This window comes from Ceraceosorus guamensis, assembly GCF_003144195.1.
Source record: "Ceraceosorus guamensis strain MCA 4658 unplaced genomic scaffold IE81scaffold_31, whole genome shotgun sequence".
In the NCBI taxonomy this organism is placed as follows: Eukaryota; Fungi; Basidiomycota; class Exobasidiomycetes; order Ceraceosorales; family Ceraceosoraceae; genus Ceraceosorus; species Ceraceosorus guamensis.
Genome location: NW_020290026.1, coordinates 133950 through 161717, shown reverse-complemented (window position 1 = coordinate 161717; position 27768 = coordinate 133950). Strand labels below are relative to the sequence as shown.

At 55.0% G+C, this 27768-nt stretch overlaps 12 protein-coding genes across 12 annotated transcripts; 5 read left to right on the top strand and 7 right to left on the bottom strand.

Moving 5' to 3' along the window:
* Positions 1-139: 139 nt before the first annotated feature.
* Positions 140-1650, top strand: IE81DRAFT_323642 (nuclear movement protein nudC). Its single transcript, XM_025514011.1, has 7 exons — positions 140-601; positions 676-724; positions 813-957; positions 1040-1061; positions 1135-1194; positions 1289-1312; positions 1396-1650. The coding sequence occupies exons 1-7, from the start codon at positions 305-307 to the stop codon at positions 1435-1437; spliced, it is 639 nt and encodes a 212-aa protein (XP_025369475.1). The 5' UTR covers positions 140-304; the 3' UTR covers positions 1438-1650.
* On the bottom strand, positions 1649-7866 carry IE81DRAFT_323639 (hypothetical protein). The gene is made up of 19 exons (XM_025514010.1): positions 7022-7866; positions 6870-6941; positions 6467-6790; positions 6257-6400; positions 5864-6191; positions 4902-5801; positions 4753-4814; positions 4616-4683; positions 4377-4554; positions 4299-4311; positions 3963-4225; positions 3554-3895; positions 3160-3487; positions 2939-3088; positions 2808-2873; positions 2470-2741; positions 2327-2399; positions 2207-2245; positions 1649-2136 (listed from the first exon to the last, which is right to left on the bottom strand). The coding sequence occupies exons 1-19, from the start codon at positions 7652-7654 to the stop codon at positions 1757-1759; spliced, it is 4635 nt and encodes a 1544-aa protein (XP_025369474.1). The 5' UTR covers positions 7655-7866; the 3' UTR covers positions 1649-1756.
* A 225-nt stretch (positions 7867-8091) lies between these two features.
* IE81DRAFT_323638 (hypothetical protein) lies at positions 8092-9180 on the bottom strand. Its single transcript, XM_025514009.1, has 3 exons — positions 8846-9180; positions 8585-8670; positions 8092-8503 (listed from the first exon to the last, which is right to left on the bottom strand). The coding sequence occupies exons 1-3, from the start codon at positions 8943-8945 to the stop codon at positions 8321-8323; spliced, it is 369 nt and encodes a 122-aa protein (XP_025369473.1). The 5' UTR covers positions 8946-9180; the 3' UTR covers positions 8092-8320.
* Positions 9181-9621: 441 nt separating this feature from the next.
* Positions 9622-10381, top strand: IE81DRAFT_347567 (hypothetical protein; the record flags this gene model as incomplete). The annotated part of the gene is made up of 4 exons (XM_025516165.1): positions 9622-9630; positions 9722-9996; positions 10105-10283; positions 10368-10381. 4 exons carry the CDS (start codon positions 9622-9624, stop codon positions 10379-10381), a joined length of 477 nt encoding a protein of 158 aa, XP_025369472.1.
* Positions 10382-10484: 103 nt separating this feature from the next.
* Positions 10485-13945, bottom strand: IE81DRAFT_137878 (hypothetical protein). Its single transcript, XM_025510326.1, has one exon. It carries the CDS (start codon positions 13699-13701, stop codon positions 10588-10590), a length of 3114 nt encoding a protein of 1037 aa, XP_025369471.1. The 5' UTR covers positions 13702-13945; the 3' UTR covers positions 10485-10587.
* A 1268-nt stretch (positions 13946-15213) lies between these two features.
* Positions 15214-16101, bottom strand: IE81DRAFT_137846 (LSM-domain-containing protein). The gene is made up of 4 exons (XM_025510325.1): positions 15921-16101; positions 15763-15831; positions 15572-15687; positions 15214-15466 (listed from the first exon to the last, which is right to left on the bottom strand). The coding sequence occupies exons 1-4, from the start codon at positions 15988-15990 to the stop codon at positions 15281-15283; spliced, it is 441 nt and encodes a 146-aa protein (XP_025369470.1). The 5' UTR covers positions 15991-16101; the 3' UTR covers positions 15214-15280.
* Positions 16102-16521: 420 nt separating this feature from the next.
* On the bottom strand, positions 16522-18352 carry IE81DRAFT_366742 (hypothetical protein). The gene is made up of 3 exons (XM_025517033.1): positions 17618-18352; positions 17343-17541; positions 16522-17281 (listed from the first exon to the last, which is right to left on the bottom strand). Exons 1-3 carry the CDS (start codon positions 18047-18049, stop codon positions 16668-16670), a joined length of 1245 nt encoding a protein of 414 aa, XP_025369469.1. The 5' UTR covers positions 18050-18352; the 3' UTR covers positions 16522-16667.
* Positions 18353-18397: 45 nt separating this feature from the next.
* On the top strand, positions 18398-18715 carry IE81DRAFT_137804 (hypothetical protein). Its single transcript, XM_025510324.1, has one exon. The coding sequence runs from the start codon at positions 18430-18432 to the stop codon at positions 18598-18600; it is 171 nt and encodes a 56-aa protein (XP_025369468.1). The 5' UTR covers positions 18398-18429; the 3' UTR covers positions 18601-18715.
* A 1277-nt stretch (positions 18716-19992) lies between these two features.
* On the top strand, positions 19993-21108 carry IE81DRAFT_290505 (WD40 repeat-like protein; the record flags this gene model as incomplete). Its single annotated transcript, XM_025511852.1, has 2 exons — positions 19993-20862; positions 20992-21108. 2 exons carry the CDS (start codon positions 19993-19995, stop codon positions 21106-21108), a joined length of 987 nt encoding a protein of 328 aa, XP_025369467.1.
* Positions 21109-22379: 1271 nt separating this feature from the next.
* Positions 22380-23090, bottom strand: IE81DRAFT_290480 (protein import receptor MAS20; the record flags this gene model as incomplete). Its single annotated transcript, XM_025511851.1, has 3 exons — positions 22380-22599; positions 22664-22858; positions 23020-23090. The coding sequence occupies 3 exons, from the start codon at positions 23088-23090 to the stop codon at positions 22380-22382; spliced, it is 486 nt and encodes a 161-aa protein (XP_025369466.1).
* Positions 23091-25142: 2052 nt separating this feature from the next.
* Positions 25143-25849, top strand: IE81DRAFT_313853 (hypothetical protein; the record flags this gene model as incomplete). Its single annotated transcript, XM_025512495.1, has 4 exons — positions 25143-25235; positions 25313-25424; positions 25493-25549; positions 25626-25849. 4 exons carry the CDS (start codon positions 25143-25145, stop codon positions 25703-25705), a joined length of 342 nt encoding a protein of 113 aa, XP_025369465.1. The 3' UTR covers positions 25706-25849.
* Positions 25850-25933: 84 nt separating this feature from the next.
* Positions 25934-27376, bottom strand: IE81DRAFT_337469 (hypothetical protein). The gene is made up of 4 exons (XM_025515508.1): positions 26927-27376; positions 26722-26844; positions 26333-26649; positions 25934-26242 (listed from the first exon to the last, which is right to left on the bottom strand). Exons 1-4 carry the CDS (start codon positions 27113-27115, stop codon positions 26197-26199), a joined length of 675 nt encoding a protein of 224 aa, XP_025369464.1. The 5' UTR covers positions 27116-27376; the 3' UTR covers positions 25934-26196.
* Positions 27377-27768: the final 392 nt, after the last annotated feature.

Genomic DNA, 27768 nt, shown 5'->3' with positions numbered 1-27768 from the left:
ATAGAACGGCGTGGATGCTTGGGATAGGCACGTCATCACGTGACAGTAGTTGCAACAAGCCAAGCTTTGGATTCGAGGATTCAAGAATTCTAGATTGTTTGATTCTTGATTCATCAGAGTTCTGACTTCACAAGGCTTTGTTGCAGCGAAGTACCGGCGAGATGGCTTCTCAGCAGACACCTTTGCTTGATGCATTGATACATAGTGACCTGGGACTTCCCAGCAACCTGTCACCTTCTTGGCTCACACTGCTCGAAATCGAGGCTTGCTTGCACAACTCGTTATTGCATTGATAACACCAACGATGTCGGCGGAAGCATCCTCAAGCACCGGCGACACGCCGAGCATCTCCAAACCAAAGGAGCTCACAGCTTCCCAGTACGACGAGCTTTCGGTGCCGGAGCGTCAAGCATACGACTCAGCTCGAGCAGCAGCTCAAGCGGCCGAGCAAGAGGCTTTGCCTTATAAATGGGACCAGACCTTGCAAAATATCAGCGTGCTGGTGGATTTCGAGAAGGGAACTCGAGCAAAGGAGCTGGACGTCGTGATCAAGAGGAGGAGCATCAAGGTTGGAAGAAAGGGCAAAGAGCCCGTCTTTAGTGTGAGCGCGGGGTCAGTGGAGTGAAGCTACGAAGATGCGGAGCTAAGTCCGCCATGCCGCGCCGCTATTCGCAGGGAGAGCTGTTCAAGGATGTTGTGGAGGATGACAGCACATGGTCTCTAGGTGAGATCAGATTGCGCGTCTGTGTCCTCGTTTCCATGCGCGTTGTCGCTCAAAAACGCTATGAAATGCTGCTCTGAATGCTTGGTAGAGGATTCTCAGACTGTCTCAATTCATCTCGAGAAGCAAAATCAGTCCGAATGGTGGCCACATGTAGTGACCTCGGCACCCAAGATCGACACCACCAAGCTTGTGCCCGAAAACTCAAAGCTGAGCGACCTGGATGGCGAGACTCGGTACGTGCTGCAGGCACCTTTGCCACCACGTGATCCCCACGCTCACACTATGTGAGGTATCTCCGCTTTATTTACCATTCAGCGCGATGGTCGAAAAGATGATGGTGAGTCACCTGTGCTCTTGGAAGTGCTAGCATTTCCACTTCTCCTCAAATCACCTCTCTGTGCGTACTGCAGTTTGACAACAGACAGAAAGCGCTCGGCAAGCCCACTTCCGACCAGCTCAAGCAATCAGAGGTGAGGTTCACTCAGGCAAATGCAGATTCGTATATGCGCGTGCCACGTCGCTGGCTGCACTAGCCCTAATCTTCTCACCCTTTTTCCCACGTAGGCGTTAGACAAGTTCAAGCAACAGGTATGTATGCGGTTCGAAAGGCTGATATAGGTCTCGGCGAAAGCTATGCTGAACATGCTCGTCTTGCCCTTGTTCCTGTGAAGCATCCCGAAATGGACTTCAGCAACGCAAAGGTCAACTTTTGAGAAACACGGGTATCCTCGAGCCGGCCACACCACAAGCGATGCGGGCTCCATTCTGACTTCATCAGTCGAACGCTTTTGGCTCGAATACAATCAGGAGGCACATCGCCGTTTCAAATGTCACCATCTTCTCCACCATCCGAATGCTCCTGGGTGTCGAGTGGTCGTGTCAATGACAAGGGTGCCCGGCGACGAGTCGGTGCGATGATGCAGGCTTCGAGTGAGGCGTATGATGATACGTAAAGGTGATATTGGCTACAATGAAGAAGGTGATGGACGAGCCTAACGTTGCAGATGAGATGGTGGGTCTGGGATTTGGGTTTCAGTTTTGAAGGTAAGTCTGCATTTGAGCAGATCTCTCTGTATTCAATTGGGCTTGAGTGGCAGAGCGCCGCTCGGCTTCGGCAGCCCGCAAAGCGTTGATGTCGAGTTCAAAGAGTCTAGCTATCTCTTCATTCGAGAAGGTATTATTCTCCCCCAAGGGCTGATCACGAATCGGCTCAGGTCGTCCGGCTGCCGACGGATGACCGTGTGCGCCACGTGCGGCGTTCAAGCGCTCCGTAGATATGTCGGCGATTTTGGGCTCGAAAGTATTCTCCATAAGGATGGTGACATTGGTCGTGTTTCGCGTTTGGCCAATTCTGTTGATGCGGCCACGGGCCTGTTGCTCGAGACTAGCGTTCAGACAAGGCTCCATAAAATCTGACAGAAGAAGGATCATACCGTGAGAAGCTGATTCAGGACGTACAGGGCACCTCCACCGAGCACTCACAGCTAACGTTGGCCATGGTCAAAGTCAGACCAGCCGCACCTAATTGGAGGGATGGAAGGCTCGGCGTCTTCGTCTGGGTCCGCGCGGCAAAAAAGACGTCGATGCAAGTCCAGGACTCACCCTCCGTGTGCGAAAGAGGTACGCAGAGCACATCAATGCTCTGGTCAATACGAAATTGAGAGAGCGCGGAAGCCTGAACACCAAGCTAATGACGTCAGTAAGCAGCGCACAGGCTTGATCTATTCGAAGGCATCGCGACCCACTTGCTCTTGCTCACTGCCTTCGAAAGTGAGGCTCATGATGCCTGCGGTGGTACAAGCTTCAGAGATGAGGGTTAGACAACGCTTCCAGACGGAGAAGACGACAAATCGAGCCTGAGGATCGGCGAACTTGCGAGCTCTCATGTCTAAGATCAGAGCATCAATCTTCGCTCCAAATCCGAGCTCAAGTTGTTGAGCGGTGGCGCCGGTCGCTGGCGCCTCTGGTAGGATCTCAGTAATGTTGGAGCGTCGAAACTTCCGTCTGCAGATTGGACCTGAGAGAGAGAACAGCGTCAGTGCCTTGCACGATACGATATCGCTCAGCGCGTCGTACCACCTACAATCTGCCGCCTGATGGCCTTTATTCAGCAGTACGCTGAGACATTCCAAGCAGGCACCATGCAGACCTGTGAATACAATTCAGCCAGTGCGCTGCTAGCACGACATCGCTGCGGTACAAGAGGTGACTCACATGGCAACAAACCACGATGTTTGTCATCTTCCAGACAGATGCAACACCGAGCGTTAGACGGCCCTGCGGAACCCTCGCGTCGAGCCTGGCCTTCATCGACGATTCGGTTTCGCAAAAATTCAAGCTCCTTTTCTTGCTCGAAGAGCTGAGCTGCAAGGGCGATGTCACTATCTTGATGAGAGATTTCACACAGAAGCCGTTCGTCATGCAATTGTACTTACTCAAAGCAGCGTGGAAGCGTTCTATCAGTCTCTCGAGCTTTAGACGAGGGCTGTAGTACCACACCTGTGTAGCACCGCGCTGATTGGCCCCTTTCGTCTTACTTGTGCCTTTGATGTTTCCTCGCAGGCGATTTATCTTGAGAGTAGGGTTTTCGAATTCATTCCTCCCAGATCTCGAGGCGTCGTGCGCGTCCATTCGCTTGTCCATGTCTTTGGATCCTGCATCGAGCACGACATCATGGTAACGAGGGTTGTTCGGGTCTACGCTTTTCTTGGCGACCCTTCTTTTTTCGAAGAAAAGGTTTTCGAGGCGCTTTTCATCGTGTAGCTACGATGAAGCCCGGGTGAGATGATTGATAAGGTGATCATTGGAGGGAAGTCCCAGCGGACTCACTTCCGGCGGCCCTCCTGTGGGCTCTTTGAGGAGAACTCGGCACCAGTACTCGGCTTCATCCCACCGCATTCGGCGTTTGACGTCTGCAGATGTTCCACGCTCAGGCCGCACGCTTGGATCGTCCAGCTCGCTCTCCGCCTCGCTAGTTGGATCTTCCTCTTCTATATCATCGTCGCCCTCGTCGGCAGTGTTTGCAGCGAGATGGAGCTCGCAGAGTCCGATTGCCCTTCGCAGAGCCTCTGTCAACACGTCGTCTGCCCACACGGGCACACCTCCACGCCATTCCTGGGGCTCAGGCTCCTCTTCGAAGAAGCGATGACCAGCAGCGATCGTGATCACAAGCTAGACAGTAGGATTGCGAGTAAGAACCGAACTGCAACAGGAACTTGAGGGCTGAATTGCTCCTCACCTTGACCACTTCCATGTGCTTGAGCGTAATCCCTTTGTGCAGCCTTGACAAGAGTCCCATGGTCAGATGTTTGAAGCTCATTCTCTTGTTGCCTGCGTCATAGCCGAGACTCGTCGCAATCTGAGGATGTGATATGAGCTGCCGCAGCGCCAAGATAAGGTTGTGCAAACGCTTTCGCTGCGAGAAATTACCGTACGTGAGTACTTTCTCCGCTAAGTTGCGCGCGATGCGCATCTCGCGCTCAAAGATTGTCAGCTCGAAATCTGAAGGCGAATGCTGTCAGCGCAAAATGCATCGCGCTGTCTCAATGGTGAGTTTATGAGAGGCAATGCTCACCTTTCATCGACACCTTCAGATCGGAATGATTGGGTCCGTAAGCGCAAATGTCGCAGTGTCGCTATCGTGGAAACTCACCCGCATTTCGACGTCAGAGGATGAGGGAAGCTCAAGCTCATCGGCGACATGCTCTCGGGTATTCCTCCAGAAGATCTGAGAGAAGAACCCACGAGCACGTCTAATGTGCTCAGAGTCACCAGCAGCAAATCCATTCGAGATCAGATTTGCGAAAGCAGTGGGATTTGCGAGTGGGTCGCTGAGATGCAGCGAAATGTCAGAAGCCTGGAAGTGCTTCGATCGCGATACTTTTCACTCACTGATCCAAGAATGACACAATGCCAGCGAGCTCTGCAATAGAGCTAGATGCTGGCGTGCTGGTAACCACCTGCTCAAGGGAGTGCGCGTACATCCTTCAGCTACAATTTAAATTTGCGAGCACGTAGACATAGCTCACCCAGCCATTTGTTCTCCATAGACACGCGACCCCCTCTGCAGCCGCGCCCGACGAGTTAGCAACTGCGGTGACGGATAAGGGATCGGGTTGGAAAAAAAACCACACGTTACATTTCAGGCCTCGCAGCAGCTTGCATGCCGTACACGAACCTAATTGAGCTTCGTCCAGACAGACTCGATGCCACCAAATCTCCAGGAGTGGTGTATGCGGACTGTTTGCGTAAGTCTTCTTCTTGCTTCTCCTGAGCTCGTCGCGAAGCAACTCGTAGCTGCACAGCACGATATCCGGATCGAACTCGTTCAGCCAATGCCGCGCTCCTGCGCGAATGTCGTCCATCGTGGATTTGATGGACCAATCGATCGTAGCTTGATCCCAGCGGAAGATACTCAAAGATGGCGCATGCTGCTCGCATTCCATTGTCCATTGGCTTATCAGTGCGGCGGGCGCCACTATCAGTGTAGCCTTAGAGATGAATGGTCTCTGCGATTCCGGTAGTTGGGCGACCATAAGCGCCGAGCGACTGGTGTCTGCAGCGTTAGGAGCGCGAGGACGAGCCGCAACAAGACTTAGGATTTCAAGGCTCTTGCCTAATCCCAGGCCGTCCATCAGTCCTCCTCCGGGTTGAAAGCCTCCATCGCCACGGAAGGCTTTCAAGCTGATTGTGCCCGTGAGAAGATCCAGATAGAAAGATTGCGCCGTAGTCATCATTTCGAGCGATCGTTGGCCTGCGTCAGACGGTGATGGGGGTGGTGAAAGCGGAGAAGAGGCTCGTGTCTCAAGGCTTTGAGTTCGCGACTCGCAAATTGCTGGTAGACGGCCCCATTGATTGCTTATAGAGACGAAGGGCTCGTCTAAATGTTTGAAGCGTAAAGCGATCCATTCAGGGTATAGAAGTTCATGAGAGACGCCTTCAGGCTCCTCGCGACTCGCCATCCATGCCACAGCACGAGCCTGGTAGCGCTTCAAAGGCGTGACTATTAGTGATGACGGCGGGAATAGTTCAGGGCTGTCTGTCGGCGGGCGACATGCCTCGAGTAGCGTTTCGAGAGCTGTTTGGTGGAGTCGGAACGTCAGTAGCCCATCAGACGCGCAAACAGATTAGCACACATACAGTTGTTAAGTGGCAAGTGAGGCTGTCCCATGTCACGAGATGGTTGGATCTCCTGCTTCGCTGCGTCGATGGCCTCGTCTCTGGAACATGTCGTGTCATTGCGCAAGCCGTCCTCCGGCTGATCGGGCCTTGAGTGCCGGTCGCGGGAAGCGTAGCACTCTAGCAAAGCTTTGTTATCTTTTTTCTTCGCCTTCTTTGAGTCACCGCGCTGTGGTCTGGCAAAGGTGTGCAAAGGCAGTGGCTGACAAGGCGAAGGTGCATAGTAATTGTTGCCTCGAGACCAGACATCCGCTTCCTGGCCATCAAGCTCAACGTTCCCATTGGGATGCTGGCGTCACAGGATTAGCCGGATGGTCAATCTTTCCAATGCTTAGTCTGTCGATCTTAGCTCACTAGTAAAAGCGCTCCAAAGAACAACCTCATCTCCTCAGCTGGAGCTTTTCTGTGAAAATTCGCGGCGCCCAAGACGTAGTGATCATGATCTCGCTTCCGGCCATACTCGAACGCCTCATTTGTTGCGACCACGTCAAATGTCAACTGAGAAGTCGATGATGACACTGAGCTACCTATACCTGCAGCGAACAACTTCGAGTCTGGACTCACTTCGCCAAAGAGCCTTTTGGGCGTCGCTCGACTGCGCGGATCTACCACCTGCGGTCCTTCGGCAGCCGAACAGCTAGCAAGGAATGGGCCCGTGCGTATGCCCCTCCTCTTCCAGTTCGCTTTCTCTCGGTCAGTTCCCGGCAGAATGTACAGATGCTGATCGAAGTGATGCTTGGTGAGAGGGTCGTAAGAGCTTACAGGGGATCCGCTTGGCCCTCTCTGAGCCCTGCCCCATGGGCTGTGACTAGAAGGTCCGACCACGTCGTCTGCGTCGAGAAACGGCGCGCTGAGTGTGACCTGGCACTTGCTGAAGGTAAAGGATGGCTTGTGTGCAGCAGCCACAAAGAGCGCTTTGCCTCAGCGACAAACGTTGAGAACAAGGCGCAGCTCACTTCAAGCTCACACAATCCCCCCTAAATGCTGGGAGAGGAAGCCGACGCAACGCTGCTGCAGGGTCTTTAACAGCGCTGGGTATCTGTGGTCGATTGAAAGGATGTTAAAGCGCTCAAATGAGCATGCGGCTGAGGCAAACCTGCACCACCGGGTACAACGCACCAGATGCCCAATCAGCAAGCAGCAATCGTCTGAGCTATCGTCTACATGGATCGCCAGCCTGTCACTCATGTGCCTGTTCGGGGAGCCTGCATCACGCGATTTCAGCTCCTCGCGCAGGCGATGAGCAGTAGCTTGAGGAGCATGAATGATGACAGCGAAGGCATTGACGGGACGAATGCCATAGACGCTGTCCGAAAGAGATCCGAGATATTCCGCGCTCAAGGCGTCGTCAAGTAGAATCACATCTGCATCCAATGTGTATGCTTCAGGGTTTGTCTCCGTCTTGACCCTTCTACGTTTCCTTGGCGTGGTCTGAGAATCAGGGTGGGTGCCATCCTGTTGACCGAAGGCAACATCTTCTTCTTTTGCAGAGGTGGATGCCTCCTGGTCTGCGAGTCTCCGTTGCTCTTCTGCGTCCTCGATGGCACTGCTTCTGCGAATACCAGCATCAGGAAACCACTGCAGTAAAGTTTGCCGTATATCTTCGTAGGGTGCCGGGCAAAATGTGGTGGGACGATTGAGCCTGTCCTTGCTAAGCTTGTCCACAGAAGCATCGAAACCGAGCTTGATGGTTTGGGTGAAGAGTCTCACAGGCTCCCAAAGCCAGAGATCGTTCTCTTCGTCGCTCTCCATCTTGCCACCGCGGCATAGACCTCCGTCCTTCGACGGAGGTGACCAAGTCTGGCCACAGGCGGTGGAGAAGTGATGTAATATTGAGGACCTAGTATTGCGCTGCAACAGAGTACACCGTCTTTCGCTACAATGTATCTTTCGGGTCGAGATGGTGCGCGCAGAGTGGATTTGTGTGTGTGCGTGGCAAGAGCGCACCCCTCTTGATGGATGTGGTATCGCGTGTCAAGGCGCCTGTGACATTTGGCCGTTACCGTGCTCCTGGCCGGCGGTGCCTCTACAGCACAGCCTAACGAATCAGTCGCAGCTGTCGGTCACGTGAGTCAATTTTGTGAGCTCCTTGAGCGGATGCTTCCACCTAGCTGCTTTGAGCTACCTGCGAAGATATCATCAAGAGACGAAACACTTTTTCGACTGCATTCCATTCAATGCAACAGTGGCGCAGTCACATCGGCGAGCGCTCTAATCATTCACAACCTACACAAAGGGGTGCAAAGTGATGACCCAAGCTTGCCTACAACCCACTTCAACGCGATCTTGGCAGCTTCGCACCAGGTTTGGGAGGGTTCTTGCACACGGCATACACTCTTCGAAGCGGACCTTCATCACAGTATGATGCAGCAGAATAATAGCTCGCTGTATACAGCTCTCGACCTGTCCAGGATCTCTTTATGCATCGCCTGCTAGTATCCTCCTGACGCTCTCCCTCTTGCGCTCGTTCTCGCCAAGACCTGCAGTCCAGTCCTCCTTCTTTCCCTGCTCGTCAGAAGTCAGCTGCTCTGGGGCCCCTTTCGTTGGAGCTGGTTTGTCGGTGCGTGTGCCTATCCGGATATCCGTTGCGATTCGTGGTGCCTGCGAGAAGGCATGCAGCGGGTGAGCAAGATTACACCGCTTCGACATGGCATTCATCGTGACTCGGGGTTCCGTACGCACTCCTTTCGCGTGCACTGCCTCATGGCACTGCTCAATCGCCGCCGAGACCTGTGAGAAGGTGCCTTCCAGATTGGTGCCGTAGCCGCTGAGGGGAATAAGTTGACCTCAAATTGAGCGAGTGTACGCTTCGGCAACGGGCTGTGTCGGCCGACTTACTGCATCTGAAGAGGTCAACGGAGAAGAACAAGAAACGGATCAGCTATCTTGCCGTCAAGTCAAGCGAGAAATTGTCGACTATGCGCCATCCTTCTCTGCATTTGCGCACCTCATACGTTGTTAGATCGCCCCGCTTCACGAGCTTCTCCAGCACCCTTTGACACTCTGCGATGTAAGGTCCTACGGAAGTGCCTGGCGTTCCCATCGGGATGAGGCAGAAATCGCTGTGCAAAGGTTTCGCTGATCAGCCGGCCATTCGATGGACTTCAGAATCGACAGTCGGACGATTGATTGACCCACGCTACCGCATACAGTGGCGATCCCGAGGTAAAATGCTGGCTCGATCCGACTTGCTTTTGCTGTGCCATAATGGTGATGGGATGCGGTCGGGGCTTAGCGTGGAGGTGAGGCAAGTCTTAGTGCTTCCGCTTTTGAGCGGCACGTGAGCCTCAGGGGCGATTGACAGATTCTTGCTGGTACCACAGCGTCCTTTGTCGACTTAAAGTGCGAGGGTGAGGGGAAGACAGTAAGAGCGAGAAGAGCATGGTGAGCTGTGATGTCGGTCGTGACCCGTGAGCGGTTTCCCGATTCAATTTGATCTCGAAATTCAAAAATCAAAATGCTTTCGAGTGGAGGTGCAAGTCACGTTGCAGCATGCAACGCGCGCTTTTCGGTCTCACCGCAGACACACCGCGCGGCACAGACGGAACAGGCGACTGGGACGTGTGACTTTGATTCGAGCAGTGACTGTCGAGACCGAGGCCGGGTATACACTTCCATCTGGCTCTCGCCCATCTGCTCACACCCAACTCGATCATACTTTTCGACCCGAGGACAGGACATTGCAGGCAGTGCTCAAGACCTGCCCAGGGTTGCCCAGCATGCGAATGGTAAGTCGATGCGCTTCTCCTATCAGTTTCCTCGACCGGGCCTGACAAAGGTCTGCCTATCCTATTCACAACTTGCTTGTCCGCCATGCAGCTAGATGACAAGACATCAAATGACGTCGAAGTGTCCAAGGGAGATCAGGACTCTATCAACAAATTTTCGAGATTGAACAACAAGAGCGCAGATCTGGAACAAAGGCTAGAAAAGCTGCGGGACGAGAAGGAGGCCTTGAGCGATGCTGTAGGAGAGCTGGAGTTGCTGGAGTTGGATGAGGACGAAGATGACCTGGCGGAGGACGATGATGACTTGGAAGAAGACGCGAAAGATGAAAAGGCGACAGGTGGAGCTTCAGAGGTTGGCAAAGTCATGTGAGTGGCAGATGCGCAGACTGGATCCTTTGCCGCACACGCAGTCCGACTGAAGACGAGATCCATCTCACACGCCCGTTGCTGTTCCGGGCTCACCTTGTGCTACAGGTTCAAAGTTGGTGACGCATACATGCACCTCAAGCCAAGTGAAGCCGCTGAAATGGCCAACGTCGAGTCGGAAAGGCTGACAGCCGAGGTCGAGAGGCTGGAAAAGGAAAAGGCATCGTGTGAGGAGGGTATGAGAGAATTGAAGGTTAAGCTCTACGCCAAATTTGGTGATAACATCAGTGAGTCGCCTTTCCTGGCTGCACGTCAGGCCTTTCACATTCACGTTCGATGCTGAGTGATCTTCGTGCGCTGCCTTGCTGCAGACTTAGAGCGCTGAGCTGAGCGTGGATGCAATAGAAATACACACGGTTTGGCGGACTCACTGGCACCGCACTCGACCCATGATATCGGGTATGACCTAGACGTGCGCTGAAAGTGACCGACAGATCAGGTCAAAGGTTGGTGGTCAGTTTGCGGCCAAGAGATGGAAAGACACATAGCATTACGGGGTACTAAAAGGAAGAGAAGGACCCGCAGCAGGATCTACATGACCACGAGAACTCTCGACTCTTCTTGAACAACATTCTCAACGACCAGAATCACACCTTCAGGAGTCTGCACATCTGATTTGCCCGGATTCGAAGCGCCACGTCTATTGGCACCGACGGAGACCATCGAGGTTCTAGTCGGGGCGCCCGAGCTGATGCCAAGCTTTGCCAAAGCGAGGGAGCCTGGTTCAGTTGCAGGTACACCCGTGTGTCCACGTCTACGTTGGCTGGGTGTACGAGCTACGAAAAGGGTCGGCAGCGACAGCGAGCTGGACTTGCCTGCCACGCTGCGAGAGGATTGGGCAGACTTTGGTCGCGACGTCGATTTGCTAGTGGGAGGGACAGGCAGAGATTGGGCGGGGCTGACCACAATCCTCGGCGTTGAGCGCTGTCCGCTCGCGTAATGGTGCTGTAGTCGAGCGCTGTCGTCAAAATGCACGGAATGACGGATGTCGGAGGGTCCCTTCACGCCGGCCGTAGCAGCAGCACGCAGAAATTCTTGCTTCTGCTTGCACGCTCGGCGAATATCCTGCATCTCTGATGCGGTCAGGATTCCAGCGGGCTTGCGGCGGACCGAGTGCTGCACAGAAGAGATTGGCAGCTCGGACTTGGATCGCGTCATGGTGGCTGCCTGAGCTTGAAGTTGTGCGAGCAGCTCTTTCCGTGCTCCAGTAGCTGGTGACGCGCTTGGTGGCACGCGAACGATCTGAGGTGCCGACTGAGCAGAGGTCATCATCGAGGTAGGTATACTTGGCTTGCTCACAGAGAGCCTCCTAGCTTCCAGGTCGGGCAAGGCAGCACTCGTCGGCTTGTTGGCCACTTTCTCCCCGAGAGCGTGTTTCGTCTCCTCCCAAAAAGCTTGAGACCCATTGCGGCTCATCGCACGAGGTCCAGACTGGACTGGTGTGCAGCTCGGAGTTCCGCATTGGGCCTCATCGTTGTGTTCACCGACCAAAGTTCGCATGTCCAAAGAGCTCCTACGCTTTGGGACCGGCGGGCATGGACGAGTAGGAACGCTTGGTCGTCGCTGCTCCGAAGTCAGAGTTCCAGAGTCTCTCCTATGAGTTTGAGCGCTGCCACGAGCCTGCGCCCGTTCGACGTCCTGATACGCGCCTCCAAACAGCATGGAACCTCGCGTGCCTGGCCGTGGACGCTCGAGAACACTCATCGGGCGCGACGATGCCGCTGGCTGGGACTCGAACATACTGCTGGGTCTCTCGCTCGTGGAGCGCAACAAACGCTGATTTTCTTGCACAAAGTCTGGTCGGTATGATGCTGGAACAGCTGGGCATGACACAGTCGAGGCCAGAGCTAAGCGAGTCGGCTCGATTTGTTGAGTTGCGGGCATGGGTGAAGGCAGACTTTGCATCGGAGCTGGCGTGCCAATGAGGCCCAGCTCGTCGTCAGACAAAGCAGGACTGAACACCTGGCAAGGAACCGGTGAGAGAGCTGCAAGCGCGGCGTCGGCAAGATAGCTGAATTCATCCGCTAGGTGGTGTGGTGATCCCTCGCGCGTGGCGGCAACTTGAGGACTGTCGGTGACCTTGAGCGGAGTAGCCAGCAGACTTCGTTCGAACAATTGATCGATGCTGACGCTCTTCAGCAAGGAGCCTGCGTGGAAATGATCGGAAGATATAGACGTCACGGAAGACGCAACGGAAGGCTGCGAGAATGCAGAATCTGACCGCTCCGAAGAGACGCTCCCTCCAGGTGAATTCTGCGAGAGCGCAAGCTTGCCCTGCAGGATGGGGCTGTCGGCAAGCACGTACGCAGTGCTTGCTGTCGTGTTGCTTCGAGTTAGATCGGCACCGGCGCCAGTCCAGAAAGTCGCTTCGTCAGCGAGCGCGGCTCCAGCGTCGATGAGCGACGTCCAGCTCCTGTACATTTCCGCAGTCTGCTCTTCTTGCAGCTCAGGGACGGTGACGTAAGCGGAAGCTGAGGTGTACGCAAACGAATCTTGGTGGTCGTCGGCAGCACTCGTCTGGGTATCCCATTCTAGATCGCTACCCAACCCACACGCGAAGGCCATCTGCTCTGCCAATGAGGGTGCGTGGTGCTCCACACTGCCCCACTTGGGGAGTTGCAAAGGTGAGAAGGCCATCGACAGGCGCTCGTGGCCACTTGGCATTTCGGGAAAGGGATACTCGTCAGGCTCTGGGGAGTACGCCATCTTCTCTTCTTTTGCCGTGCCAGGTTGAGACACAGTGCGACGAGCCATTGGCGCTCTTAGCTTGTCCGACTCCTGCCTGTGGAAGATCAAAGGAGCAGTGCTTGCTGTCATTCCAAGCGCGGGCGATGGAGCGACACTGGAGTACGGCGACCAGCCTTGCGATCCTGTGAGCTCATCCGTGTCCGACCCTCGATCCTTGCGATTTGCCACCAGTCCTTCATCCGTACCTTCGCACAAAAGTGGACTGTGTCTGTTAATGTAGGTAGTCGCGTCCTCCACCCATTCGTGACCTCTTGGAATCCTTCCATCAGTCGCAGCGCGTCGGAAAGCGGCTTCGACTTCTGGCGTTGCGCGCGATGGGGCGTCCGCAGCCCCCAGACCGAGACCTAGCCCTTGGAGGCCACCACTTGGAGGTACGGGAAAGACAAAGGCTTCTGAGCGAATGCGCCGAGCCGAATGCATTCCCTCTTTGTGACGTTGCGCATTCGTGCGAGGCTGACGGCGTGTGGGCATGGGCGGCGTGGCGACGTCGGGCGATGAAGCGTGTTCGTCGAAGCGAAGTTCGAACCTCCTGACTTCCGCTTGACTTGATCGGAGATTCGCTCGTGCGTGATGCTCACCGGAAACGATCCTTGTTGGCACCACATTCTCAGTGACGCACCGACTTCGTGATACTACACGTCGGCGGTTGGCATTGCCGGATGATTTTCGGTGAGCTTGTTGTCGAGCACATGGAGATGGTCGGCTTGGCTGGATGATCAAAGGCCTGTCTGCACTGCAAGACACTGTTCGCGGGGTATAACTCCCCAGCGGACCTCTACTCTGCCTCGGCGCTCCTGTGGATGCGATGCTCGAGGCTGACGTCTTTGCCAGAACCAGCGGCTTCAGGGCTGGCGTGCGGTTCAGCGCGGTGCTCGTGGTTGCTGAAGCGTGCTCCATGGTGATGGTGTCCGAGGGGAAAAGGTGTTGATCAGATAGAACGTAAAGGAAGTAGGTCGGCCTGCCAGAGGCAACCTTAGTGCCGAATGAGGTGCAATCGGACAGCAGGCAGAAAAGCGCCACCAGCAGCGTCGAGCCGCTGGACTACGAAGAAAAGTGAAAAGAAAAGAGAGGTTGAGGAGAAGGTAAGAAGATGAAGCGGAGGCTGGCGGTCAGCTACAACCTTGGGAAGAAGGTGATCATCGTATCGCATGTCCAACCAAGGTCATTTAGCCGTCAATGGTGAGCCCCGCAAGTGCGCTTGAGGGACATGCACGTTGGCCCAGATGACGGCAGCTTCTGCCCACACGCGTCTGCAGCTCCAGAGGCAATTCGAAAGGGCAAGTCGACGAGCGATCGCATACATTCAAGTTGACGCTGGCCTGGTCCGTTGGATCGGCGCAGCAGCCGCTGAGATGCATGCTGTCTAACATCCCAACGACTCAGAAATGCAGTTGGCGCTTGTCGTCGCGAAGCACTACGCACTGCTATGGCGGCGTGGGTGCCGAGGTGATGGTGGAATCTTGATCAACCGAACTCGCCCACTCCTTGCTGTCACGCATCCGAAAAGCGAGGAAGCCCGACCCATTGTGACCGTTGACATGCATGCAATGCAGATGCGCAATTTGCTTACAGATGCTTCTGTAGGTGCTGTGCGGTTCCGGTACAGTATCCATGATTGTAGTTGTGTGCTTGTGCGAGGAGTGTGGAAGTTGAGGGACAAGCGCGTGTGCCTTCCGCTTGGCGCGTGCGATTTGTCGCATCAGTTGGGCGCGCAACTTTTTCCACGCGCAGTGTGAGTTGCCGCTCGATGCTTCCGGATCCTTGATCGAGGCGGTGCTGGTTGATGACGAACGAGTGCGTGCGTACCAGCAGTGCGAGTCCTCGTGACTCGTACTTCCAGTCGTCGATGAAATCGTTTGTGATCCTTTGATTGAATATGAATCGTGAATCTTGAATTTTGATGTCAGGCTACCACTCACCACTCAGGATTGTGATTCATCAAACCCGCGAGACTGAGCTATGAGCACAAAGGCATTATGTGATTTAGATGTATTCACCATTCGCGAAAATGATTGAAGATTGCGGAGCAGCTGTTCTGGGATGTCTCGAGCTGGCCGGCCACTGCGGCGCTTCCAAAGACGCAAAAGTGGCATCCACATCTCAATCGAAGTCAGCATCAGAGCCGCACTAGACTTGTGTGAGGGCGAGCTGGCGAAGTGAGGGACACTTGCTGTGGAGTGAAAGGTACGGTGCGCCTTCAAGGTGTCGATGTCTCGTACCCAAGCTTTCGACGACTCTCGCGATCGCGACTAGTCTTGAGTCTGGAGCGTCACTGGGTCATAGCCAGGCTCTTCCCAGAGCAAATTTCAGCTTCAGGCGGGACAAAGGTCATTTCTAAGAAAGAAACGGCACTTGCTCAGCCATGGTTTAAGCTGCTGGAGGACGCTAGTCGCAAAGTGGGGCCAAGCTGATTGCTTGCTTGCCTTGCCACCCCAAGCCCGGGTCTCGACAGCTCTCATAGATGCATGCATTGCGCTCAATACCCATCCCCCTCCGCACCTTCCGCACAGAAACCCCTTTCCCTCCTCAACACTTCTGACTTTTTGGCGTCCACCACCTTCCTTGCTGCAGCTTCCGCCTTGTGCGCTTCCAACAATTGTGGCAAGGCCGCAGGAGGTAGGGGCACCGCTGCTGGATTAGGAATGTCTTCCGCGTCGAGATCCTGCGAAATGCGGATGTACAGTCAGATTATCGACCAGAGACTAGAGCGCTTCTGTGCCGATACCATCGCTTTCCTTCGCCATCTTCATCCACACGCATCACTCACAATCTCTCCTAGCATAACCACATTCTCTCCTCTGACCAGGAACAAGCCCCGAGGAATGTCTCCATACCTGTTGCCGACCGATACCCTTTCCACAGCATCCTGCAGAACCAAATTAGCTGACGTTGGGCAGAACAGTGGTTATGAGCGCAGAGCTGTGCGCAGCCGAAAGCTGTGCACCCATGGCCGCTCACCAAATTGGTCGAATGATCGGAATACACCGATCAACTTGCGTCCATCTCTGAGAATGATGAGCACTTTCTCTGACAGTCCAGGAAGAGGGTCCAGCGGGACATGCATCGATGAGTGTTCCAATTAGACATCGTCTTTCTTTACTGGTCAGCCCGCTCACTATCTATGCAATCCACAATGGAGCCTGATGTTGTAAAGGCCACGTGAGAGAGGATAGATTCGGCATCCATGACGACGAATCCGACTGAGAGCCTATGTCTCGAAGTGGAGACTTTGGAGGAGAAGCACGGAAAAGTCTGACAGTATTTCGCTGGGCGTCTCTTGCGGTGCAGCGGTGTAGGGGTCGCGGGGGGAAATGTCGAGGGCGGACGATTGGAATCTCTACCGAACGGAAGCACTTGGTTGAGTTTGCCCAGCGCTGAATGAGGTGGGTTGAGCGTGAGACACAAATGGATGAATGAGAGCGTGATTCTCTATCGGGCTGCACAACAGGGACACGGAGAAGATGAGGATCGTGCAGCGAAATGCTGCTGGTTGGAACTTTCGCGATACGGTGTCGTCGAGGATGCCGAAAGCCTTGAATTCAAATTCTTGGTGGTAAGTCGGTGGAGCGCTCACGATGGCGCCCCAGGCTGGCAGCACTACGAATCACGTGATCATCGAGATGTCCCCACGCTTCACAGGCTTTCGGCATGTCATGCATCCGTTATGATTCTTGATGTCACGGCAAACAGCAAAGCGAGTCACTAAGTCTTTCGTGACTGAATACGAGCATGTCCTATCACTGGCATCATTCCAATCGCGGATGGACACATGAGACTCGAGGCTAGTGGATAAAAGTGCACAGCGCGACCTTTTCGTAGCAGTCCACGCTTCGTCTACACCTGACGGAAGTCCGCAGTGCGCCTCATTCAGCAGCAGCAGCAGCTTCCCTTTCCGCCTTTCTTCGCATGTACCTCTCCTTCGCGCTGCCAATTTGTTTCTCGTCATTCTTTCTCTCTCCCATTAGCTTTCTCTTCTTCTCCCTCATCTCTTCCTCTTCATCCCTCTCCCTCTTCGCTTGCAGTTCCATCATCTGCTCTTCCAACATCTGCGAGTGTCTCGCTCTTTGTCCATTCCTCATCTCCCTCGCTTCTTGCGCTCCGTCTCGACCAGAACGAGCTCCTTGATGTGCCGCTCTGCTGTTTCCACGACCAATGTCCATATCCTTGCCTTTGGCGCGTCTGGAGACGTGATTGAGACCAGCGGACAGCACGGACCTCTCATCGACCAGCTCTCCATCGTCGTTTAGCCTCACATCCAATCCCTTCGCCCGTGCTTCTTCCGCAAGCTTGCGATGAGAAGTCGCACTTGCCTTCGCCTCGGCTGTCTCTTGTGTTCCTCTTGAAGCAGTCGCATCTTCGCCATCTTCTTGAGGCCTGAGAGAAGCAGCAACGGCCGCATCGTGCGCCGAAGCTCTGGATGCTAGCATATCTTTTTGGAAAGTGGCCATACCACCAGCTTTGGCGGCCCTGTTGCGTTCTGTAGGAAGAGTGTCAGCAAGCACTTGCGCCGGAGCGACAGCGCGCCACTCTTCACTCACTCTCTTCCTCCTCCTCGCGCTTCTCCATCTCTGCTATCTCCTCCATCTGCTTTTTGTAAGCTTCGGTAACAAACTCCTCCGTATCTCCAAATTCAGCGCCTTCCGCGTCTCGTTCCCTAGCGATCTTCTTCGCCTCTGCTCTCGCTCTGTCGATCTTCCTCCTAGTTGCGGAAGCTGCAAACGCGGAGGAATACTTGGACTGGTAAAGTGGCGCGAGGGACGATTGGCGTCAGCAAGACACTTGATGGCCAAGAAAGCGTTGCGACGTCACGCACCTCTCGAGTTTTGACTTGCTCGTCTATTAATGCTTGCTTTGCCTTCTCTGCACTCTTCATGGCATCCCAGACCCCATCGTAATCATTGATGTTAGCATCAAGCTGCAACGCTTCCGCTTGACTAGCGGCGGAAGCTTTCGAAGGCGGGGCTGCGCCCATGCCGACTCTATTCGTCTTGGCCTTGGAGCTTGATTTGCTTTGCCTGCTCCCGCTCGCAGCAGACGCTACATCCTCGTCATCTTCGCCGCCCGAATCATCTCCGCCGAACCCGGTAATGGGCGTCGTCTTGGGTGCTTGCGTCCTCGAGGATGCCTGAGAGATCGAGCTTGAAGCTTGGCTAAGCGCATTGCCTGGGTATGCCGAGACGCCACTAGATCCAATGGAGGGAACGGTCTTCTTGAAGGAGAATGCAAGCTTTGGCTTGGCGTCCATGTTGATCCCGACTTTTGAGATTGATCTGGCTGTCTATGGTCTGCCAGGAATTCGAAGCGTGTTTCACCTTGATCATAGACCAGCCAGGATTGTTTGCTCGAGCTGGGCGACCCTGCTGAATGGCACCCACGAACGAGGGTGCAGGGACGGGTATGGATGGCGGGTCGAGAGGACCGCTGTTGATCATGCTGCATATGCATCCAGGCGGGCGGCGTCTGCGCGCACAGCCCGCGTCCGTCACGCAACGGCGGCGGCGCGTGCGTCCGGTGGCGCGTTCGGGCGATCGATCGTTCAAAATCAAGCGCGGCGCTGTTGTTGTTGTGTTGTGACTTGTGAGTCAGCTGCTGCGCGAACAGGCGTGACTATATATATAGGTATATATGGTGAGACGACCTACAAGCGCTCGCTCTAAGCCCATGTGTTCACAATTCCTGTGGCATGGATACATATATATGCTGACTATAGCGGTATCTGCAGCACCGCGAAGCATGCCCTTGGAACAGGGACGACCACTCGGACTACGCTTCCACTCTTGCTTGACCGCGCCTTAGCACATCTGTCCAGCGCCCATTCCCTTCGAGCGTACAGTCCATTGTGATCAGCGCTCTTGCTCACAGGTCACAACAGGAAAACCTTCAGCGTGGCTCTCACCTTGGCCCGGCAAGATTCTCGCGTCCGCAAGCTTCTTGAGGCCAAACCACGCCCTCAGCACGTGCAATCTCCCTCATTCCGCTCCATACATGCCATTCAAATAGAGCCGTGAAAGACACGCAGATCAAGAATGACGAGCGCTAGAGATGTGCGAGCTCAATTCAGGGCCATGGCGCAGCACACAAGTCTCGATACGAGCAAGGCGATCATGAGCAGCAGCAGTCAGGAGGAGATGGACACGAGCGCCGAAGAGAGGATCGATGAGGGCTGCGAGGTGGACTGGACCGCTCCAACTAGAGGTGAGTGGTATGCTTCCTTGAAGTGCCCTCTATTTCTATGCATACATCGGCGCATCATATTCATGCTCACCGCTCTCATTCGCTGCAGACTTTATCGGAGAATTGCCTCCTGAGCTGGCGTTGCACATTTTGATATTTGTCTCTGCACCTCGCGATCTGGTGAGGTGTCGCTTGGTATGTCACCTCTGGAATGAGAGGGCGATGGACGCCAGGGTGTGGCGAGCGCAATACTTGGACAGAGCTTCGCAGGGCTGGCTGCTGCGTCCCAACGCCCTCGAAATCTGGAATCGACTGTGGTCAGAAGTGCCAAACAACGGCAAAGGACCTCGAGAAGGTCTATTTGGCGGTTATGAGGCCACCTCTTTCTCTCCTTGCGGGTTTGGCGAATCCGCCAATCACCAACGTTCAAACATTTCTGCTGAAAGCGAGTGCGCAATTACCGGGGCGCTGTACGCCACCTTTGGCCACAGTGGCTTGCCGCTCCCACGTTCCCAGACCAGCGCACCGAGGATCAGTTGGCAAGCGCTGTACGCCGCACGATATGCTCTTGCAAAGCGCTGGAATCTGACGCCTACCGGTGCGGGCGAGCTTTCGGATCGTCTCTCACCTTCGCCAATACCAGATCGGCCAACTCCGACGACACCTTCCAGCGACAATCCTTTCCTCATCCCTGGCACAATCACATCTTCTCCCGTTCCTGATCCGACTCTGCCCACGCGTCTTCCTCGTCCAGGGGATTTCAGAGGACGTCATCGACGTGGTTCCTCAGGCGCGAGCGTGTTCGAGTCCAAATGGCAGCCGACGACCAGGTACCTGGTAGGTCACGCTGATAGCATCTACTGTGCGCGTAGCGATCTCACAGTGTGGTGGCCCCGAGCGTGCTTGAAGAAGCGCATCGTTCAACCAGACTTCGACGCGCACAATGGTATCGAGACCAACTTTCGGCTCCCGATGCCCTCCCAGGAGGGCCAGCCCCAAATCAGTCCTGCCTCTATGGAGGTAGATGAACAACTTCCCAACGCTCCGCACATTGGCAGCTCTACTAAGTGGGCTAAGCAACCACGTGATGCCAATGATCTTGAGGGGGTAGGTACCAGGGGCATCATCGTTTCTGGCTCAAGAGATCGCACCGTTCGGGTCTGGGACGGTCAACGAGGATTGTGCCTGTACACCTTGAAAGGACACTTGGGTAGCGTGCTGTGTCTCGACTACGATGAGGAAACTCTGATCACAGGATCGTCCGATGCGACCGTTATCATTTGGGACTTCAGGCTGTGTGCCACTCGAGCTCGAGCTACGGATTCCGGCATCGACGCAGGGAGCGGGGAGGTGTGGGTGCCGAGCAAGATCGGAAAGCTAGAGGGTCACGGAGCTGGCGTACTAGATGTCAGTTTCGACAAGGAATGGATCATCAGCACTTCCAAGGACACGACCATTCGTATCACGAGCAGAAAGGATATGGCCCTCAAGCGCGTTTATAGGCAGCATGTTGGACCGGTCAATGCTGGATGTCTGGGCAAGCTCGACGACGATCGGACGGTAGCCGTCAGCGCCAGTGGTGATGGATCTGTACAAATGTGGGATCCGGCCACGGGCGAGTGCCTGCGCGTGTTCGAAGGGCACGAGAGGGGGCTGGCCTGCATCAGCTTCGCCAACATGACGGTCGTCACTGGGTCCAACGATCAGACCGTACGCGTGTGGGATGCCAAGACTGGAGCATGCCGAGCCATTTGTCGAGGACATGCGCAACTTGTCAGGGCTACGGCTTTTGACCCCATCAGATACCTCGTTGCTGGAGCTGGCTACGATCGACAAGTCATGCTGTGGGATGCAGCCGACGCTCTTGCGGGTCCGACATGTGCGGTGAATGCCGGCACTTCTGGCACACCGCTTTCAGCACCGCCTTCGCAATCGTCGTCTCTTGCATCCATTGACACGCAAACCGCCTTCACGCCCACACTGACGCCCATCATGCGTCTCTCAGGCACCGAGGGTCGCATCTTTGACGTTAGACTGGACGCGCAGAGAATCATTAGCGCCGGAGAAGACAAGCGCATTTGCATCACTGACTTTGTGGCAGGCGAACCGCTCATGCGTCTGTTCCAGTGAGCATGAACACGCTGCAGTATTTGCCATCAATGCTACTGTGCGACACTTGGGCCCACTCGCCCCCAAACTGCCTCACGACAGGATAATCCCTGTACCGCACTACGACGATTCACACGCTGCTTCACACACAATGCGACCCCGCTAATACCTGTACCACCATGCGTTTCCCAATCCCCCTTGTATCCTATCCGCTCCGTACGATACGCGATGATTGCTTGTATTCGGCAGTCTGGGAGCTGGTGCACGACGAGAATTCTCGGTGGGCATCTCTCGGCAAGCAGACGAGCAACGACAAGCGATCAGTAGACGTAGTGAACCTTGATATTGCTACGCGCGAGTCTGTATCAATCTCGGCGCGAAATCTGACATCTTCACATGTCCTGTTTGAGAAGGAGGGAAACCATGAATTTGGTGGGGGCAAGCATCTTCGCCTCCATGTATGTAGCTATGTATCTGATAGCCAAATCGCCCAGCAGGTCTGTTTCTCTTATGCCCGGTAGACAAGTCCGACCACCTCCGTGCGCCTAGCGCACTCCACTACCACGGCGAACCTAGTCACCACCCGCAGCTCGCTGTGCGGCCAGAGACGCGTGTGCCCCAGCAGCAGCCTCTCTCGCTTGAGCATCAGCTTGAGGTGCTGCGGTCGCAGGAGTAGCCGTCACGTCCGAAGCAGGGTTGCTCGTCCCTGGAGGTGGAGAAGCGAGAGCTTCGTCCTCTGGCTTGAGGTTATAAGCCTGGGTAGGTCCGGCTCCTGAAGTGGATGGAACAGCACCGCTACCAGCTTCCGATACCTTTTCCCATTCTTGAGACGAGAAAGCGCTGCTTTGACCGTTTCCACCAGCGACGGAAGGAGCTGCACTGCCCTCAGGCTGCGAAGAATATCCGCTAGCAACGCCGCTACTGTTTCCAGCGCCTCCTTCTTGGGACGAGTAGTTGCTAGGTGGACCTCTTTCATCCTGAGAGGAAGCGTCAGCAACACTGTCCGCTCCATTTCCGGATCCAGATACGTTGGAACTGACGGGCGCGGATGATGGCGAGGCGGTGCTTGGGGTGGCGCCAGCCGCAGCTGCGGAAGAGCCTGCTGCGGCGGGCGACTCGTCGTCCACCTCATCCAGGTTGCCAGCTTGTTGGGCAATCGGTGCACCAGAGGCTGCTGCCGCCAATTCAGACAATCGTGGATCGACTGGCGCACTGCCTGGCTCAGGACCGAGTTTGGCCTGTACCAAGAAGGTGTAAAAACACGTCAGCGAATAGTCAGTGCGACACCAAGTTCAGACCGAGTCCTGCAACTGGATATCACTTACATCCAGGCCAATCATTTCCATGATCAAGGCGAACACCTCTGCAGGCACGGCCTTCTGGTAGATCATGACGAGCTCCAAAGGTGAAGGATACACCTTCAGTGCCTTGAAGAAAGCGACGGCAGCATCGAAGTGCGAAGCTGGCCCGCGAGCAAAGAGCTGTTCACCTTCACCGACCGAGATCATGAAGCTGAACACAGGCGCGGTGTGAGACCGAGGTAGTCGGCAGTGCGGCGGCCTAGTGCTTGACTCACTATTGCTCCCTCTCCTCGACACCACTGGGCAGAACACCAGGCTTTCGCACATCGCGGACAGCAGTCTCAATTTTTGCGCTGAGCGCGGCTTTCGATTCCTTATCGGCCTTCTGAGCAGCGCGAGCCGTCCGTTTGCTATCCCTTTTCAGCGCTTTGCGGAACTGAGGATCAGAGCGGCGCTTGTGGTCGAAGTATCTGCGCATGGAGATGCAAGGTATCCACGATGCCAAGTGATGCGAGTCAGCGTCTTCATCAATTCCTCTAGGCATGGTCAGAGTGAATGGAATGGTCCCCCACCCAGCTACGCCTTCGCTCGCAGCGCAGCAAGCCGAGCACCATGTGCTTCGATTACTCACACAGCGTAACCAACAAGGCCTGCAACAGCCGTGGCGGCCGTGATGCTAACGATCGTCCGAGTCTGCACCATTGTGAAACAAAAAGTGTGGGATGTGGATGGCGATCGATATAAAGATGAACAAGGGAAGGGTAGTCAAGTGAAGTGCCTTTTGCAATTGAACGCATTCGATCGCAGTTGAGTGAGGCTGGCGAGGCTTGCTGCTCATCTGCCTCCACTCGTGACTGCTCGAGTCCGCGCGCACCGACAAAATTTGAAGCGGCGAGCCAAGCGGCGTGGGCGTGAGGTGAGGACTCATCACGCGTGGCTCCCCGCTTGCGTGCGAGTCGCGGTCAAGTCGTGAGTGCAGCGGTGTATATCAAGAATGCATTTGCTGGATGTAGCGCGCTGACACGGGCAGCATAGTCTTGAGTCTTGAGTCAGAGTTAACAGTCAGCGCATTCAAGAGTCGTGCTCGGACTCGAGTTGCGCTCTGCTCGGATTCTAGTGTCAGGATGTGGCAGCCCATTCTTCCCGCACCAACCTGTGGTGCGTGCTGATCGACAGCAATAATCGTGAATCGTGAATTGATGCTCTGCTTGGTACGTTTGTGCGTCCAGGGGAGTGAGTGACTGACTTGAATCAGTCAAAAGCCTACACGTGACGTGACGCGTGTCCCCGGCTTGACTCGATTTGTCTCACGTGATATCGCGCGCGGTCATCTCGTGACGCGGGTCTGCATGGTATCTATATGTAGGTCTCTTGACCACCGCACCGCGACCTACCTCGTTGCCTCCACCTTCCCTTCGCGTATTTTTGTAATTCATCGATCAGACTCCCCTTGCGAAACCACCCCGCTCGCTGATGAGATCTTTGCAAGATGATTGCATGGCGACCAGGCCTTGTGTGCTTCACGAATGCGAATCATACGATAGCACGACGCACGACCCATGTCCAGCAGAGGAGCAGCGTGCTGCCAACGGTCACCAACGGTCAAGGTGCATGACGCAACCAGCGGACGCCACGAACATGACATGGCCTTTCTCACCGAGTCAGGCGTCTAGCGCTTCTCACGCACGTCGAAAAAGCACGTTGACTACCGCTGTCTCTCAGACAATCCTATAGTAGATGTGTGAAGCTTCTAGATCAGGAGCCAACCCCCTTCGAGACTTAGGGGTCTGAGCGCTCGTGCTATTCGCAGTGAGAAGGGCTCAATAGTGGCTGGGCGATCATGTGGGTTTAGCGAATTCGGACGTCTTATCGCCACTGCGACTACCGTTACCGCCCTCCTAAATGCCAATCGGGGTTCTGTTTGATAAAGAAGGCAAGGAGTCTTGAACAGCCTATCAGTATGCCCATGATTTCAACGGCGTACAGGATCTATGCGAGCCGTTAGAAAACCCCCGCTTTCGGCAACTTGAGAGGTTGGTTTGTGACTGCTATGGGCTGCAGCACAAGACTCGATTCGACCTTTGAACGCCGCTGTGCCTCACCTAGTCACAGTGTTGGCAGCTCAACGGATCTTCGCCATTGTTTGTCTCATGTTTGCAGTTCGACCACCAACATCGACGCTCCTTTGAACAAGTCTTGCCATCGCAGCGTCGTCAAGCCATTGGCTACTCGTGACGACTCGACCTCTCCGAAGCTGAAGTAGTCGTGTCTGACAGCTCGACTCTACAGATCCAGCCACCATCTCCGTCCTCTCTTAGTCAACTACTACAACGACACTACTCCTCCTTCCATTCGAACAACCTAACACAGCTTATCAACATGAGGCTCATCACTCTGTGGAGCTTCACAGCTTGGTCCATGGCCATTGTGGTGATCGTGCGCGCATCTACACTACCCATCACAGCGAAACCTCTTACAGCATCGCTGCCCACCATCAGCGAGCTTGAACAAGAGGACCCTGTTCCATCCGCGTACTCACGAGACCTTGTGCAGCCCCATGTGGAGCATCTAGCAATCCTGCAAGACGATACCTCCCCTGCACAACCCAGCTCCGGCGATGTACAATCTCCCTCTGCAACAACGAACGCCTCCGAGTCCCCGAAAGCTTCTAAGCCTGCCAGAGGCATGGTCAAGACCCGCAGACAGTCAAGTCCGCTGCCTTCGGACGACGCCACTTCTGACCAATACACGCGCATGCAGACCACCCACACTGACGGCAGCTCCGCGCCCAGCACTGGCTACCACACGCTCGAGAAGCGTCACTCTTTTAACGGGCGAGGAACTTACGTGAGTGCAAGCTTCTCCCTCTTCTCTGAGGACACCGACTTGGAAATTCGATTGACCCTGGACGTGCCTCGCGACAGTATCAACCCGATCGTGGAGCTTGCGGATGGGTCAACTCTGCTGATGATAGCATCGTCGCAATCAGCGTCCATCAGTGGGACGGAGGCAGCCATTGCGGGGAGAACATCAGAGGTAAGCCAGCCGAAAGCTGGAGAAGCTTGGTTTCAGCGTGCACTCATACTACCCTATCCAATCCAAAGTCTGCCACGATGGCCGCTGCATTTCCGTCCAAGTCGTCGACATGTGCCCTTCCTGCCGTAAGTCTCAATTAGCAACGAAGCGAGCTGGCAGCATTCAAGAATGCTGACATCCTAGGATCCCTTCTTTGGTCAGACGTTGGCTCGCTTGACTTCAGTCCCAGCGCCTTCTCGCAGCTCGCGCCCAAGAGTGAAGGTGTCATTGGGATTGGGTGAGTTGCTTTGCGGCCTCTGCAGCAGCATCCGCTGCAGGCTTTTACCTCAGTTCACATCGCCTTTCTTTCCGTGTCCGCTTCAGATGGGACTATAACTGAATGATCTCTGGTCCTGAAAGCCTTCTGCGTCGGCCTCCGTCGCGCCATCAGACGCCTTGTCATCTGCTGCCTTTCTGGCCCTAACAGCCACTTGAACTCAAAATCCGTTCAGCCACCACGTCACCATTACACACTCTCTCATCTCCATTCCAATTCATACTTGCGAACAGGGACACCGCAACGTCCGCGCTGATTTGCGAGTCAACGCTTCATACCCCTCCTGCTTCGCCAACACTCTTCTCGAGCGATTGACTACTCGACACAATAATACATTCCTTTGTTTGGTGACCTTTTGTCTGATTCTCCTAGTCGCCAGCAGCGACAGTGCTTTGGATCTGCTTAAGACAAGCAAGTGACGATATGAACGCGGTCTGTGTGCTGAGCGTAGCAGCATCACGCAGAGGGCGAGCTCTTCTGAGCAGCTGCAGCTTCCATACGCCTGTTCCACAAAGAGAAAGCCCTCGGGCCAGACAGGTTGTGAGCGAAACAGACCCCAGACTACACATCAATGAAGACTGCCTTAACTCACCTCCTGGCATTCAGGATCATTTGCTCCTTCCTTCTGCGCAGCTCCTTGGTCCTAATATCCGCATCATCGCTCCAGGCCTTCTTAACACTCTGAGGAGTAGGATCAATCAAAGCATCCACCTGTTTACCCTTGCCTTTGCCAATTCCCATTTCGTGCCCTACTGCAGCATCTGCAGCACCGAGCCTTGATTCTAGGCCGAAGCGAGCTATTAAGCTTGAGCTGCCTGTGCCCTTTAGCACTCCGCTGGTTGTCCGTGCTGACTCTGCCGGTCGTGTCTGCGGCGGAGGTCTTGCAGGTCCGAAGAGTCCAGTCGGCGGCTGACGTAGCAAAGTCGTGGGTGTGAGCACCGCACAAGCGCCGCTGGGTACGCACCATTCAGGCTCACTCACCTCTGGCAAACCGCCGTCGTTGAGTATCTTTTCGCAAGTCACTTCTACGTTGCCGCTCCTGACTAGATCGTATCGGATAGCTTCTGCAGATACGTGTGGAAACATAGTCTGTACTGTTTGGACCTGGAACAAGTTGGTAGGCAAGCCAGATCAGAGATCCAGGAGGGCACGTGTGCGTCGACCCTTCTTGGCTCTAGGAACTCACCATCTCTGCTGGTACATTGTTGACCCTTTCTCGCAGCGCTATGCTCTGAGCAGGTGCAGGTGCGGCGCCGCCTATTGCCGCTTGTCCGCGGCCGGCTCCAGAACTCGACGAGGACGAAGAGCCAAAGGCGAAACGGAAGACGAGCCAGATCAGGCCAATCGCCAAAAGTGCGCCCAGAGAGTCTTGCATCTTCAGAACCTTTCTTTAAAGCCAAATCTTCCGCCGCTGATGAGAACCACGATGTAGTCCTCGATGATGAAGGCACCTGCTGACGTCGAAATCACCCGACGAAATGAGAGTAGCTGCTGCTGCTGCCTCGCGAAGACTATGCCTGGGTCTCGAGAGCGTGTTGAGTTAGAGGTAGTGACGAGTGCAACCTTGAGGTAGGAACAGGTTGAGTCGACGAGAAGACGGACGGATGCCGTGCGAGCAATTTGAATACAGTCTGCAGGAAGCATGAAAGAGATGTCCAAACTTGGCCCGATCAGCAGCAGGAGAGCGTATACATGCTGATGTGGAGATGCGCGCCCGCGTGCGCGATGCGCAGTGCGCGCCGCGAGTCAGCGCGTGATGGAGATGATCATCACATCACCTACTCGTGACTGCTGAGGGTCACTTTTGACTCGCCAATCGAACTCGTGACTCTTGAACGTACACCGGTGCACAGCCCATCTTCTTGCGTGCCACTCTTGACTCGCCATCACCAACGGCCCCTCTGAACATCGTCCATTCCTTCGCACGCTTGAAAAAGCAGGCGCTCTTGTCGTCGCTAGGTGACGTCCCGGTGCGGTTGCAAGCAGATTAAAGAGAGCGGACATCGCATCGGAGCAAAGCCAAGGATA